General features: G+C 35.8%; 1 protein-coding gene across 1 annotated transcript; it reads left to right on the top strand.

Annotated features, from left to right (window-relative positions):
• Positions 1 to 2,759: 2,759 nt before the first annotated feature.
• Positions 2,760 to 5,157, top strand: LOC133795588 (probable pectinesterase/pectinesterase inhibitor 41). The gene is made up of 2 exons (XM_062233045.1): positions 2,760 to 3,844; positions 4,204 to 5,157. Exons 1-2 carry the CDS (start codon positions 2,830 to 2,832, stop codon positions 4,923 to 4,925), a joined length of 1,737 nt encoding a protein of 578 aa, XP_062089029.1. The 5' UTR covers positions 2,760 to 2,829; the 3' UTR covers positions 4,926 to 5,157.
• Positions 5,158 to 14,392: the final 9,235 nt, after the last annotated feature.

Here is a 14,392-nt window from a genome sequence, read left to right as displayed (position 1 = left end):
AAAACTATAAAAGTAATTCAAATATCAAAGTTAATATATGTACTCTTGTGTTCTAAATTTCTAAGTGTCAAACCTACTTAAACTAAAATTTCATCACCCACTTGCTCATTTGCTAATTGAGATACGCCATAATTGATTCAGTCCACTCACCCCGTATCTCGTTGATTTCGTCAGCCGAATATGGATTCGTATTCGTAAACTAATTAGAAAATATTTAAAATAATAAGTTAGAAATAATCATCCAAATAAAATCATGAACGATAGTTTAAATGAAAATTAAAAAGCAAAACAATACCTCATTTTTCAAGTAGGCCTTCGGTCTAGGCTGTGAAATCAAGTCTCTAGCAAATTTCATAATGTAAAAGCCACACTCGGTTGGCCCAGTCTGGTTTCGACACTATTACAACATAGTTATCCAAAGTTAAGTATTATATTTAGTAAGTTATTATAATAGAAATATGTCAAAAATTTGAATACGATAAGTAATCTAATTTACTTACCTTAGGAACACAAACTTTTAGATTGATTGACTCTTTTAGTCTTCGGTGTGTATCATATTGATCCAACGCCCTGCACACAATATTAATATTTACCCATATATGAGTTTGAAATAAAATCATAAATTAATTAAGTAAAATGAAAAACTTACATGATAATTATCTCCTTGATTTCCGGACGGAAATATGAGTTTACAGGATCCAAAAAAGTTACCGAATGACTGTGGGGCTGAATTAATATTAACATCCAATGAAAGCTGCAATAAAAGTTAACAAAATATAAAGAAAAATATCATAAAGCTATATTGTAACTAAATAAACAATAAAATGCTTAAAGAAAACAAATAATTTGTTATATGTACTCATTTGTTTACTTAAACCCGAAATAATTTTTTTTTAAAAAAAAAAGTTAACAACTCACTTAAATAAAAATCGACTATAAATATCATAACTAAATCAATAATAAAATATAACTTAAAAAAAAACAATTTTAATATATACCTATTTAACCAATTAAACCTAAAATTTAAAAATAATTTTAAAAAGTTAACAAAATATAAACAAAAATTTACTAATAATAATCAAACTAAACATTTAATAAAATGAAACTTATACAAAATATATAAATTAATCTATATATATACTTATTTACATAGTAAATTTGAAATTTAATTAAATTTAAAAAAAAAAGTTAATAAAACTATCTAAAAATTAAAAATCCGAAATATAGTCAATTTATTAAAAAAAAAAAATCACAAAAATTATATTTAAATCATAAAAATTAATAAAATTACACTTACTTGTAGTAATTGTGCAATGTGGGTTCTTGATATAAAAAACCCCAAAAATCCAATAAAGATTATGGGTTTTCAAACTATAATCTTCAAAAAAACAAAATCTATACAAAAAAAACCAAAAAAACTATATATAAGTTTCATAAACATATATGAATCATTATTTTAACATTAAAATTGAAAAAAAAAAATGGCTGAAAACGTACCTAAATGTGGAGAACCTCGGTTGGGCACCGCTGGTTTGGGAGGAAAACGCAGTCTGAAATTATGGTTTGAGTGAAATGGGGCTCGGCTGGGACGATGAGGGTTTTAATATAGGAGACCCAGTTGCGTCAGTGGCCCACTGACGGTAACGGGCGTTTGCATCAGTGCCCCACTAACACAAACGGTCTCATTAAACAGCGTCAGTGTACGTTATGACGCAATTGGGCCCTCATTTGTGGCAGTGTCCAACTGCTACAAATGTTAATTTTTGGTCAACAGCGTCAGTCAACTGCGTTGACTGACGCATTTGACTGACACAATTGCCATTTTTTATAGTAGTGATCTGTCCATAACGTACTTACTATAATATGACCACATATATATATAATTAACCGGTAATGATTTAATTAAGAATATGGTTATCAGTATTTGACAAAGCATATGGTAATTTGTGTAATTTAATATATTATATTTTATTTTAAATCAAAACATAGAAATTTTGATATTAAATTATACCAGATCAAGTAGTGTTCAACAATATACCAATATCATTCCTAAAAACAAAACTGTAACCTTTTGTTAAATATGTTACAAAAAGTAATAATATATGCACTCAAACTATGTATTTAAACATTGCATATAGTACGGTGATAGTTTACGAAAATTGAGACTTACTGTTATCTTTTAGAACAGATTTTGAGTGCAGTATAGTTACTCTTATACAAAAATGATAGCAATGTTGAATATCGCATATGAGACAAAATTAGTAATTATGAGATCGCTTTGTCTAATGCTATACCTAAAATTAATTACGCCTAAAGTTGATCTACCAAACGTTTTCTACAAGTCCATTTATCCAGTTGTCATGCACTTCTATTGATACAAATATATATATATATATATACATGTATACATTTATATAATATAATAGTAGAAACTGGAAAGCCAATATATATTAGTGATAACCAGTTGCCGATTTTTGCGATCTACCTCCATCCATTAGTATTAATTATTAAGACTGGCAAAATATAGGGTCTTACCATGTACTCAAAGTACGTATAAATACCCCACATTGGATCCACGCGCTTTTGTACAGTCTTTGAGGTTGACTTTGACAAAATACATGTCAATAATAATACTTACTAAATTCTCTCTGTCCCCAAGCCCAACTACTACAATATTCATTACTAGCTAGAGTTAGCCAATTACTCATCCTATAAATTAACCCAACTTTCATCAACTAATCCCACTACACTCTTATCAATCCTCCAAACTCTCCTTTTACGTACCCCATTAATTATCTCTCTCTTTTTCTTTAGTTCTAAACCATAGCCATGGCTTCCAAGCTACTCTCCATTTTAGCTACTTCATTTCTCATCCTCTTTTCCATCTCAGCTAATTATTCTCTATCTTCTGCGGCAGAAACCTCTCCATCCACAACTACATCTCCCAAAAACCTATGCAAAACGACACCGGATCCCTCCTACTGCAAATCTGTACTGCCTACCAACATCCACGGGAATGTCTACGACTATGGCCGCTTTTCCGTTCGAAAGTCACTGTCCCAAGCTAGAAAATTCTTATCCTTAATAGATAAGTATCTACGTCGACGCTCAACCTTGTCGGTCACCGCGTTTCGAGCTCTAGAGGACTGTCGTTCTCTCGCGAGTCTCAACTTGGATTTCTTGTTAAGCTCCTTCCAAACGGTTAACAAGACGAGTCGAGTCCTTTCGAGCTTAAAAGCCGAAGACATCCAGACCTTTCTCAGTGCCATCTTGACGAACCAGCAAACTTGCTTGGATGGAATACAAGGAACGGCGTCGTCTTGGGGCGTTAAAAACGGTATATCAGTCCCAATTGCGAATGACACCAAGCTATATAGCGTTTCTCTTGCTCTGTTCACTAGAGGGTGGGTGCCTAAGAAGAGGAAATTGACTACTTGGACTCCTAAAGGGGAGCAGCTTAAGGGGTTCCGAAAGGGACACATGCGGATGAAGATGTCGAGCCAGAACCGAGTTGTGTATGAGACGGTAAGCCGTAGAAACCTGCTTGCTCAGGAGACGGGTGCCGATGTCGAGGTTTTGGTTAGGGACATCGTGACGGTGAGTCAAGACGGAAGTGGTAACTTCACGACCATTAACGATGCTATTACGGGGACGCCCAACAAAACTGATTCTAGCGAAGGGTACTTCTTGATCTATGTCACAGCGGGTATTTATGAAGAGTATGTGGTCGTTGCTAAAAATAAATGGAATCTGATGATCATTGGAGATGGCATTAATCAAACCATTATCACCGGAAACCGCAGCGTCGTAGATGGTTGGACAACTTTCAATTCCGCCACATTTGGTAAGTCGAACTACTATACCAATTGAATTTGTATATTTATCTACATTGGTGGGGTGTAACAATAATGTCGCATCACATATAGTTTATATATATTTATACCTTGTAACAGGATCTAACAGAAAATTTTATTATAATATTCAAGTATACATATACTTTCATTGATATATATATATGTATAATTTGACAAAGTTTTTTTTTTTTTGGAAAAAATTGTTATTTATTACAGCCTTAAATAGTATAGCTAGGTAGAATAATATAACCAATTTTTTTTACCAATAATCAGGTCCGCATTACTGCAACGCGTAGCTAAATTATTAAGTTTTAAAAATATAATATTAATGTTTTATATTTATTTTCAGTGGTAGGGGCACCAGGATTCGTGGCGGTGAACATAACATTCCGGAACACGGCCGGAGCGATCAAGCACCAGGCAGTGGCGGTTCGAAACAGTGCTGATTTATCGACATTCTACAGCTGCAGTTTCGAAGGTTACCAAGACACTCTCTACACTCATTCTCTCCGACAATTCTATCGTGATTGTGATATCTACGGCACCGTAGACTTCATTTTCGGCAACGCAGCTGTGGTTTTCCAGAACTGCCATATATATCCCCGCCTTCCCATGGCCAACCAGTTCAACGCAATCACGGCTCAAGGGCGCACAGACCCGAACCAGAACACTGGGTTTTCGATCCATAACTGTACGATTAAGGCTGCCGACGACTTGGCGGCTGCTAGAAATAGCTCGATCAATAATAGCACGATTAGTATTGCGAAGACTTATCTGGGGAGGCCATGGAAGGAGTATTCGAGGACTGTTTATATGCAGTCTTACTTGGATAGTTCGATCGAGGCCGTTGGTTGGCGTGAGTGGAATGGAGATTTTGCTCTGTCCACTTTGTATTATGGGGAGTTTAATAATACGGGACCAGGCTCGGAGACAGCGAACAGAGTCACGTGGCCAGGATATCACGTGATTGGAAATTCTTCTGACGTGGCCAATTTCACTGTTTTTAATTTCTTGATTGGAGATGACTGGTTACCTCAGACTGGTGTGCCTTTCAGCAGTGGATTGTTATAGCTTTTATTATTATTATTTTTTAAAAGACAAATTATTTTATTATTATTTTAATTATTTGATATCATTTAAGTAATTAAATGATTAATAAGTGCTCAATCCGCTTAATTTGGGTGTTGAAATTAGAGGTTCTTTCTTAGATATAGTTTTATATCAATACTAGTACTGTACACAACAAGAGTGTATAATATTTTCTTACGATATCATGAATGCAAAATAATTTAATTTCAAATTATTTGTATTGTCGTTTACTGTTTTGGCCAGTTCAATATATAGTTTTATTTATAATGGAAATGTCTTCATTCACCAGAGATTTTGCATTTGTAAAAGGAAATATGTAGCTAGCTCTTTTAGATTGGTCTTGCATGGACTTCAGAAAACTTATTAATTAAATAATAAAAAATTAATATATAATCGGATAGCAATGAGGATATTATAAAATATTATTTAGGTGCAATTGTCTTACTCTTGTGTGTAACTCTAATAATAGAGAATAATTAATAAAAACCATTGAGACAAAGATCATCTATCCCGACTTCTGTCCTTTTCTCTTTCAATCAAATAAATACTTATTATCACATAACAATGAGTTTTAATATAAAACTAACTAGACATTTACTGCACTAAAAAATGTTAATATTTAATGATAACTTTTACTTACATAACTAAGTGTTGTTTTAGATAAAAAAATAATTAAAACGTAATATCTAATTACAAGTTCTTACTAAATTTTCGTTACAGCATATTATATAATAGTAAAAAATTTATTGTTAATGCATTATAATTTTTGCCACCAATATATATATTCTATATAAAAAGTGTGTAGATAAAGATAATTCTGTCTTAATAATTTTTTTTTTTTGTTAACTTTAACTTAATATTCTAATATTTAACATCATATTCTTATATTTAATAGTAGATTGTAAATATGTCTTAAACTTAAATAAAATTTAATAAATAATTAATTAAAGAAATTAAAATATGATATTTTTGAGATACTGACTTAAACTTAAATAAAATCAAATAAATAATTAATAAAACAAATTAAAATAAGATATTTTTGAGATATTTTAGAATGATAATTATTTAAAAATAATAAAACCATACGTTTTATAACTTAAATCAAATTTAATTAAACTTAAATTTAAAATTCATGTATTAGAATAATATCATATTAAACATATAATATAATATAACCTACTATCAACTAGCAACAAACATAACTTTAAAATCCACTTATATTAAACATATAATATATAATCTCTTGTTGTCACTCCCAAATTCAAAAATTAGAACAAACATAAACTTAAACAAAAATTAATTAATTAATCAAAATAGTTGATGTATGTATACTACTCTATACTATGGTTTTTTCTATTTTTATTTTATTTCTATTATTAATTTCTTTTTAAATATTATTGTAATATATATAAATATGTCATGTAAATATATATCTATGTCAATATTGTATGAGAAATTTCAGTATTCATACTGAATAAGGCCTAATATTACCAAAAAGTCCTAGCACTATTAATATTTTCAATTTGATGCTAAACATTCCTCTCATACCCAAAATACCCCTCCCATTATATCAAGAATCATAAAACCATATTTTCCTCTCTCTCTCTCTCTCCCTCTCTCACAAAATCCTCCCTAAAACCTACAGATTTGTATGATTTTCTTGTCGAAATCATTGTTAGCCATCTCCATTGTCTTTGTGAAATCACTAATATCAAAGGCAACATCCATTTTGAGGGTTTTTGGAGGAGAAAAACCATGGGTAAGAATATTGACTCATTTTATCTGTTGGGTATTGTTTATTTACATTTTTTTGGCTATTTCGAACAGATCTGAGCCTATATTGGTGTGTTTTTTTTTTTTTTTGGTTTTTTTTAGAGAGAATTCGCGATCTGCATTTTTCTAGGTTTTTTGCAACTTTTTTGCTCGATAACGATTCGATAGGGGCTCGATAGTATGTAGACGAAGGTTCTTTTATGTGCTCGATAAGGGTTCGATAAGGGCTCGATGGAAACTTGATAAGAGTTCGATTAGACCATAAAATATTTGGTCTAGTTGTTTTCTCGATATGTGCTCGATAGGAGCTCGATAGGGTTCGATAAAGGTTTTGGTTAGGTTTTATGTTTGATTTAAGAAATTTTAGCTCGATAAGAGTTCGACGATGGGCTCGATGGTAACTCGATAGAGTTCGATTGAAGCTCAATAAAGCTCGATAATGTTCTTTTTTTCATGAATTTCTGAAAAATTGATTGTTTTTTTTTTACAATTTCAATGTTTTTTTCCAACATAGGTTCCATTGTCTACGTTTTTGTATCCTACAACGGTGTTTGGGAATTACAAGGGAATAAGTGGATTTTCAAGGACCCTCAATGCATGCTGATACCGTGGGAGGATACTGTAACGTACTTGCAACTTCTTAACATATTGCATAAGGAACTTAAAGTTGATAAATAGATGTATAGGTTGAAATTGGAGGTTCCTTACACATGCGGCGACCAACCGTTTACACCCGTTCATGTTGAAAGTGATCTTGGTGTCAGTGCATTCTTAGGAGTAACATCTAAAGAAATGTTAGCTTTGTGTGTCACTCTTGTTAAAAAGATTGTCATTGCAGATCCATATTCCATTCCCGGACCTGAGGGAGCAGCCAGTACTTTAGGATGTCCTATTGGTGACCGAAGGGACAACCAGTATGAATTACAACCCCTATGTGAATGACAATCCAGTAGCTGAACATAATGAGAACTCATGATACGATTCAGAGGCATATTATAGTGCAGAAGTGCCAATTGACATGTCTGATGATTTGCAAGTCGAACAAGCACAAGAACAACCAATACGTCCTATTGCACGGGCAAACCCACCAAGTCAAGGACGTCGAACACCTGGCACCAGCTCTAGTCGTCCTGGTGGAATAGAATATAACAATACAGGGAACATTCCAATATGTTCAACAGAAGATCACAGAAAATGGAATGCTCCCATGTTTACAAAAGAAGATATCATGGCTTCTAGTCGATCTGAAACACCCTCATCTGGTGTACCGTTGGGAGAACTACACCTTGGGAAGACTTTTGAGAACAAGATGAAATTTAAAACCAAAGCGGCTCTCTTCGCAATGAATAATAATTTTGTGTTTATGGTTAAGAAGTCTGGTACTGATGTGTTGTATATCACCAGCAAGGATCCTAATTGTGGTTGGAGAATAAGAGGGAAAAAAGTAGCACGATCAGAGATTTTTGAGATCACTGTTTATAATAGTGTACATGCTTGCTCACTAGAATTGCGATAGAAAGACCACCGTCAAGCAGCACCTTGGGTCATTGGGCACCTTATCAAGAACAAATATGCTACTGATGGCACTAGCTACCTAGCAAACAACATAAAGGAGGATATGAAGAATAATTTTGGGATCAATATGAGTTATATGAAGGCTTGGAGATGCAGAGAGAAGACACTCGGTTATGTCAGGGGGACACCTGAAGAATTGTACTCCAAGTTATCTTCTTACTTGTACATGCTGCAACAAAAGAATCCAGGTACAATAACTGATTTTGTCATAGATGACGGTCACTTTCTTTACTGTTTCTTCTCACTTAGAGTTTTTAGAAGGGAATTTACATCATGTCGTCCTGTTATATGTGTGGACAACACTTTCTTGAAGTCAAGGTATGGTGGCCACATGTTGTATGTTGTTGCATTGGATGCGAATAACCACATTTATCCAATTGCGTTCATGATTGCTGATAGTGAGAATCATGCTTCTTGGAAGTATTTCATGATGAAATTGAAGGAAGCCATTGGAGTTGTTGATAATCTAGCTTTTGTATCAGACATGCATGCTAGCATTATTCATGCTCTTGAGTTGGTCTTCCCTAATGCCTACCACGGTGCATGCTACGATCACATAAGTATGAATGTAATCGCTAAGTTCAAGACTGATCACTATCACAAGGAGATGTGGAATGCGACATATGCATTTCGGAAGTCAAAATTTCACAGGTTCTTTAACAATATAAAGAAAATGGATCTTGCCATAGCTCAATATCTAGAGGGTATTGACTTCGATAAGTGGACTCGTGCTTACTTTCCTGGGAATTGATACAATTTAATGACAAGCAACTAAGCTAAAAGTTTCAACAACAAAACTAGAGATGCGAGAACCTTCCCAATCACTACTTATGTGGAATTCATTTGTTTCATAATTCAGCCATGGTTTGCTGCGTGTCGTGAGGAGGTAGAGAAGTGTACATCCAAATTAGCAACAATATATGAGAAATATGTCTCAAGCATTGCGGATGATGCAAGGTACTTGAAAGTCCATCCTCTTGGACAGTTCGGATTTCATGTGGTAGACCCAGAAGGTGATGGAGAGATGAATTTGATGACCAAATCATGCTCCTATGGCATGTTTCAAATAATGGGATACCCTTGTGTTCATGGTGTGGCTGCGGCCATCCTACGCGGTGTAAACATTTACTCACTGTGTTCCCCATATTACACTACTGAGATGTGGAGGGAGTCTTACAAAGAAACAATTTACCCAACTGGCAATGAGGATGATTGGGAAGTTCCCAAGAACCTAGAGAAAATGCAAGTTGGGGTTCCTGTTGAAAAACAACCAGTTGGTTGACCGGAGAAGAAAAAGATGGGAAGAAGGAAGAAAAACCGCACTCCATCGAATGGCGAAATCATTCGCAATTAGCGCAAGTGTAGCATGTGTGGTGGTCTTGGCCACAACAAGGCTACATGCAAAGCTAGGCTATAAACTCTTTTTTCCCATTTGGACTTGTTGTATTAATAACCTAGGTTGTTTTCCCTTCTTTTTTCTTTGATTTTTCTTAAAAGTTTTGTTAAGCTCGATGTAAACTCGATGAGCTCGATTGTAGCTCGACATGAACTCGATAGTAGCTCGATATGATCTCGATAATATGTTTGTTAGCTTCTAAACTGACTTCAAATCTTAGCTCGATATTAGTTTGATAATGGTTTGATATAACTCGATAATGGTTCGATATGACTCGATATTAGTTTGATAACAGCTATATAATGGATATAAAAATGATATTGCTCAATTGAAGCTCGATATTAGTTCAATAATGTTCGATATAGCTCGATAACATCCATATGAAAGTTACAAAAAAATGTGAACAAAAAACTGTATATGTAAAGACCCTGTATATATACAATCATCAAGGTAACAAATTTTGATACCAAAAGTATGTGGTCCACTTGTTCCTGAACACCTCTATATTTTCATTGCAAATGGTTTCCAGTGGAAGGCGACCATGATATGCTCAATATTCTTGACAGCATACACACCACAATCCCCACTGTAAAAAAAATGTAAACATTAATACAATACTATAATTTTAGTTAGAAACAAATATAGAATGAAGATGATGTTTGTTACCTTCTCTTTGAGTGAGTGAGCTCGTGTTTCTGTTTGCAACACCATGTGAATTGATGCGGCCTCTTTCCTACTGCAAGAATCTTCAACATCATGCTATCAGTGAACAGTTTACTCTGCATCAACAGAGAAGGAAGCAAAAAGCACTATGGATTCATAATTTGCTCCAACTTTGCGTCACTAATGAGTTGTCTGAATCATAAACAGTGAGAGTTCAACTAGAAATAGAAGCCTCAATGACAAACCAATGTTGTTGTTCATAGTTCTGGCACCAATATACATCCTCACTCCTCCCTAAGATGCCAGAAACTGATGCTCGATGCCGGTCAATATGGACATAACGTCAGATTCCCACGTGTACTTTGTTTTGTCGGCAATTTTCTTGTACTAATCATATCAGGCAGGTATCACTTGTGAGAAATAAATGTTAATCACAACTGCATTCTGTTGATATGTATTGGGAAAATACTTGCAACACATACGAAGCATGTGTTCTGCCGCATCAATATGCTACAAAGAGAGTACGATATAAAAAGTTAGCAAAGACCATCGAGCACTATTGAGCTTATATCGAACTAAACATCGAGCTGATCGAGTCCATATCGAGCCCCATCGAGCTCATATCGAGCTATTCTCAGACGGTAAACAGCACCCTTATCGATCTACTATCGAGCTCCATCGAGTTAATCTCAAACAGTAAACAACAGTTGTAGTTTAACACCCTTATCGATCTACTATCGAGCTCTCAAATAGTAAATAACAGCCTTAGTTTAACACCCATATCGATCTACTATCGAGCTCCATCGAGCTCATATCGAGCTAGTCTCAAACAGTAAACAATAACCTTAATTTAACATCCCTATCGATCTACTATCAAGCTCCATCGAGCTCACATCGAGCTAATCTCAAACAGTAAACAACAACCCTAGTTTAACACCTCTATCGAGCCACTATCGAGTCATATCGATCCAAGTAACCCCCCTATCGAGCTCCTATCGAGCTCTCATTGAGCTCATATCGAGTCAATAAAAACAAAACTTGTAAAATTGAATGCAAAACATAATTTCTACCACTATCGAGTCATTAAGTATATTTGGCTTACCCCATCATTGAACCACGACTGGGGTGTCTTCCACGTCAGAAACCATGCTAGACCATGATTACCAATCTTTACATCCCTCGGGGTCTTGTTGGGGATGTCTCCAAGCAGCCACTTGGACATTGTCCTATACTGTTTGCGATCTGGCTTCTTGAGAGGGTCCAGCACCTGTGTAGCCTCCTCTCCTGGTGTAGCTTCATCAATGCTAGGTCTTTTCCTTGTGGGATCAGTGTAGTCCTCAAACCAATCTGGCTTGCGTCTAGTCCTCTGAAATTGAACCCTAGCAACATCATCAGGGTTGACAATAACGACTCCCGGAGTCGCAGCATCAGGTGTCACAATGATGGTAGGAGGCGTGGTTGGATCATCAACATAGTCCAGAGGAATATCCAGTAACTCTGAGTCTGGATCTTCCTTGGAGCCCCTCGATTTCTCCTTAATAAACATCAGGATTTGACTGACTGCGTCCAGGATCACTGATTGGTTCTTCAGGAGGGTCTCCTTTCGACCCTCGACTCTGTCCAACTGCTCAATCAACTCGACGAGCTCAGGGGATGAGGCTGGGGCTGGTGCTGGGGCTGAGGTTGAGGTTGGGGATGGTGCTGGGGAAACAAGAGGGGTGGGACCTGCAACCTCCTCCTCCTCCGAGATAGCATCATCAAATATCTTGGCTGCCTGGACTGCCTGAGAAACTATCTCTGCGACCTTCTCAAAAGTTGCATCCTCCTCTTCATCAGCCTCTGAGGGATCTTGGCCAAGCCCAGGATAAAGGGGAAGATCTCCATCTGTCAATGAAAAATAATAGTCTTTTTCTGCTGGTCGAGGCTTCAACATCGGAAGGACGATCTACTGCAAACAACATAAAACATTTGGTCAACTCAAATAATCATAAAAGATAAGCATATAGATAAAAAAAAATCATTGTTTAATGTCAATCAAATATAACTTACATTCTTCTTCAATAACATCAGTGAGATGACAGACTTGGTGAAATCCTTGTTCCTCCGATGCGACCAACAAAGCATCCCCGGGACCATGTTTATCGAGCTCACAACAAACTATGTCGCAAGCTGCTGGATAGCCTCATATGCCCAGTATTGTAAGGCTGGGGCATAACCATACATACTGTACTTGGACTCTTGTTGCACCTTGGCATCCTTCTTGTTGTCATAGTTGGCATTTTGCTTCACCATATCCTTCTTCCAAGACTGCAATCGCCTCTTAAAAGAGTACTTCCCCCATGGATAGCTGAAGAAGTAGCTACGTCCTCAACCATCTTCAGAATATCTCGCCATATGGGCAACTTGCCCTCTATGGCATTCAGAACCCCCTTAACCAACAAACATAGACCAAGCTTGTACACATCTTCCACAAACAGTACAAGTCTTGAAAGCATGGTCCACCTGTGGGAGCTTTACTTTCTTAGCATCATTGAAATACTCATTTATCAACCGGTCCCTGAGATTACGCTCTTCCAACTATTCTGGTGACGGGAAGGTACTGAAATTCAACCTCGTCACCAGGGCAAACTCTCCCATGTTGAATCTACAAGACTTCGACCCCAAGAAGAAATACATCTCATCTTCGTTGTTGTTGGATATTTTCCTCAACAACAGTTGATGCACCAAAACTCCAAAGAAATTCAACTCTGAAGCCAAAAAGAACTTCTTGAAAGTGGATTCCTTAGCCTTTTCTATCAGGCCGAGGTCCACAAACCTAGTCTTAATGTGATTTAAAGTGATACTACCCCTATATGTCACTCGACTAGGAAAGTGATTACTAAACGGAACAAGCAACTTAGGCATCTACAACATGAAATTTTTTTGGTAAGAAAACAGAATGTTAAACAGAATCGGGAAAAAAACTAAAAAAAAAATTCATCAAAAAACTAAAATAAGCTGTCATCAAGCTCTATCGAGCTATAATCGAGAAACTATCGAGCCTATTGAACAATATCAACAACCTAAAACTATAGAGACTATCGAGCCAGTGTCGAGCTAAGAAAAATCTATCTACATAAATAACCATCGAGCTACAATCGAGTCTAATATTGAACCATTATCGAACGTATCGAGCCCTTTTAATCTAATACCACAGATCCATCGAGCCTACTATCGAACCATTATCGAACCTATCGAGCCCTTTTTATCTAATACCACATATCCATCGAGCAATTTACACTCATCCTATCAAGCTCCTATTGATCCACCATCAAACCATTCAAACTACCCCATCGAGCCTACTATCGAACCATAATCGAGCCTATCGAGCTAGTTTCATATATTACCATAGATCAATTGAGCTTCTATCGAACCTTCATCGAACCTATTAAGCTACTGGTTCAAACCCAAAAAAAACCACAGAAAAACCCAGACCTAAGAACTGCCATACCCATTCCACACCACCAAATTCAAAGGGATCACAACAACTATAATCATCACGAGGGTTCAAGAATTTACCTTAATGGGAATATGGGTTCGATTGACGGACTCGACGTCGTGGGTTTCGAGCTTTGTTGCTGCCGTTGGTTCAACATGTCCGATGGGTTCTAGGTGGCCGACGTCGGAGAAGAGAAAGAGAGAGGGTGAGATCGATTATGGGTTTTGCTTTTTGGGGTTTGGCTTCGGTTTGGGTTTTCGGGGATTGAGAGCAACAGAGAGATAGAGAGAGTGAGAGAGTTTGTGGGGGGAAAATTTTGGGTGGGAAAAAATGAGAGGGGTATTTTTGGTACTTGGTGAAAGTTTAGCACCAATTTGAAATACTAGTTAGTGTTGGTATTATTTAGTAATTATACACACTATCATGCATAAATAGTAAAATTTCTCTATTGTATTTAGATGTCATATATGTAGAGATTATTGATATAAATATTTATATATATTATAGAACTATAATTCATTTTATTGTATATATATTTAAAATAAAAAGTGAACGAATTTTTAT

Source organism: Humulus lupulus, chromosome 1 (assembly GCF_963169125.1).
Source record: "Humulus lupulus chromosome 1, drHumLupu1.1, whole genome shotgun sequence".
Lineage (NCBI taxonomy): Eukaryota > Viridiplantae > Streptophyta > Magnoliopsida > Rosales > Cannabaceae > Humulus > Humulus lupulus.
The sequence above is the reverse complement of the archived record's forward strand: the minus strand, read 5'-3'. Positions and strand labels throughout refer to the sequence as shown.

What these genes read in the sequence shown, in the direction of transcription:
- LOC133795588 (XM_062233045.1), top strand. Translation starts at nt 2,830, where the DNA reads ATGGCTTCCAAGCTACTCTCCATTTTAGCTACTTCATTTCTCATCCTC. An exon ending in TTTCAATTCCGCCACATTTG is followed by an intron (nt 3,845 to 4,203) that starts GTAAGTCGAACT and finishes ATTTATTTTCAG; the next exon opens with TGGTAGGGGCACCAGGATTC.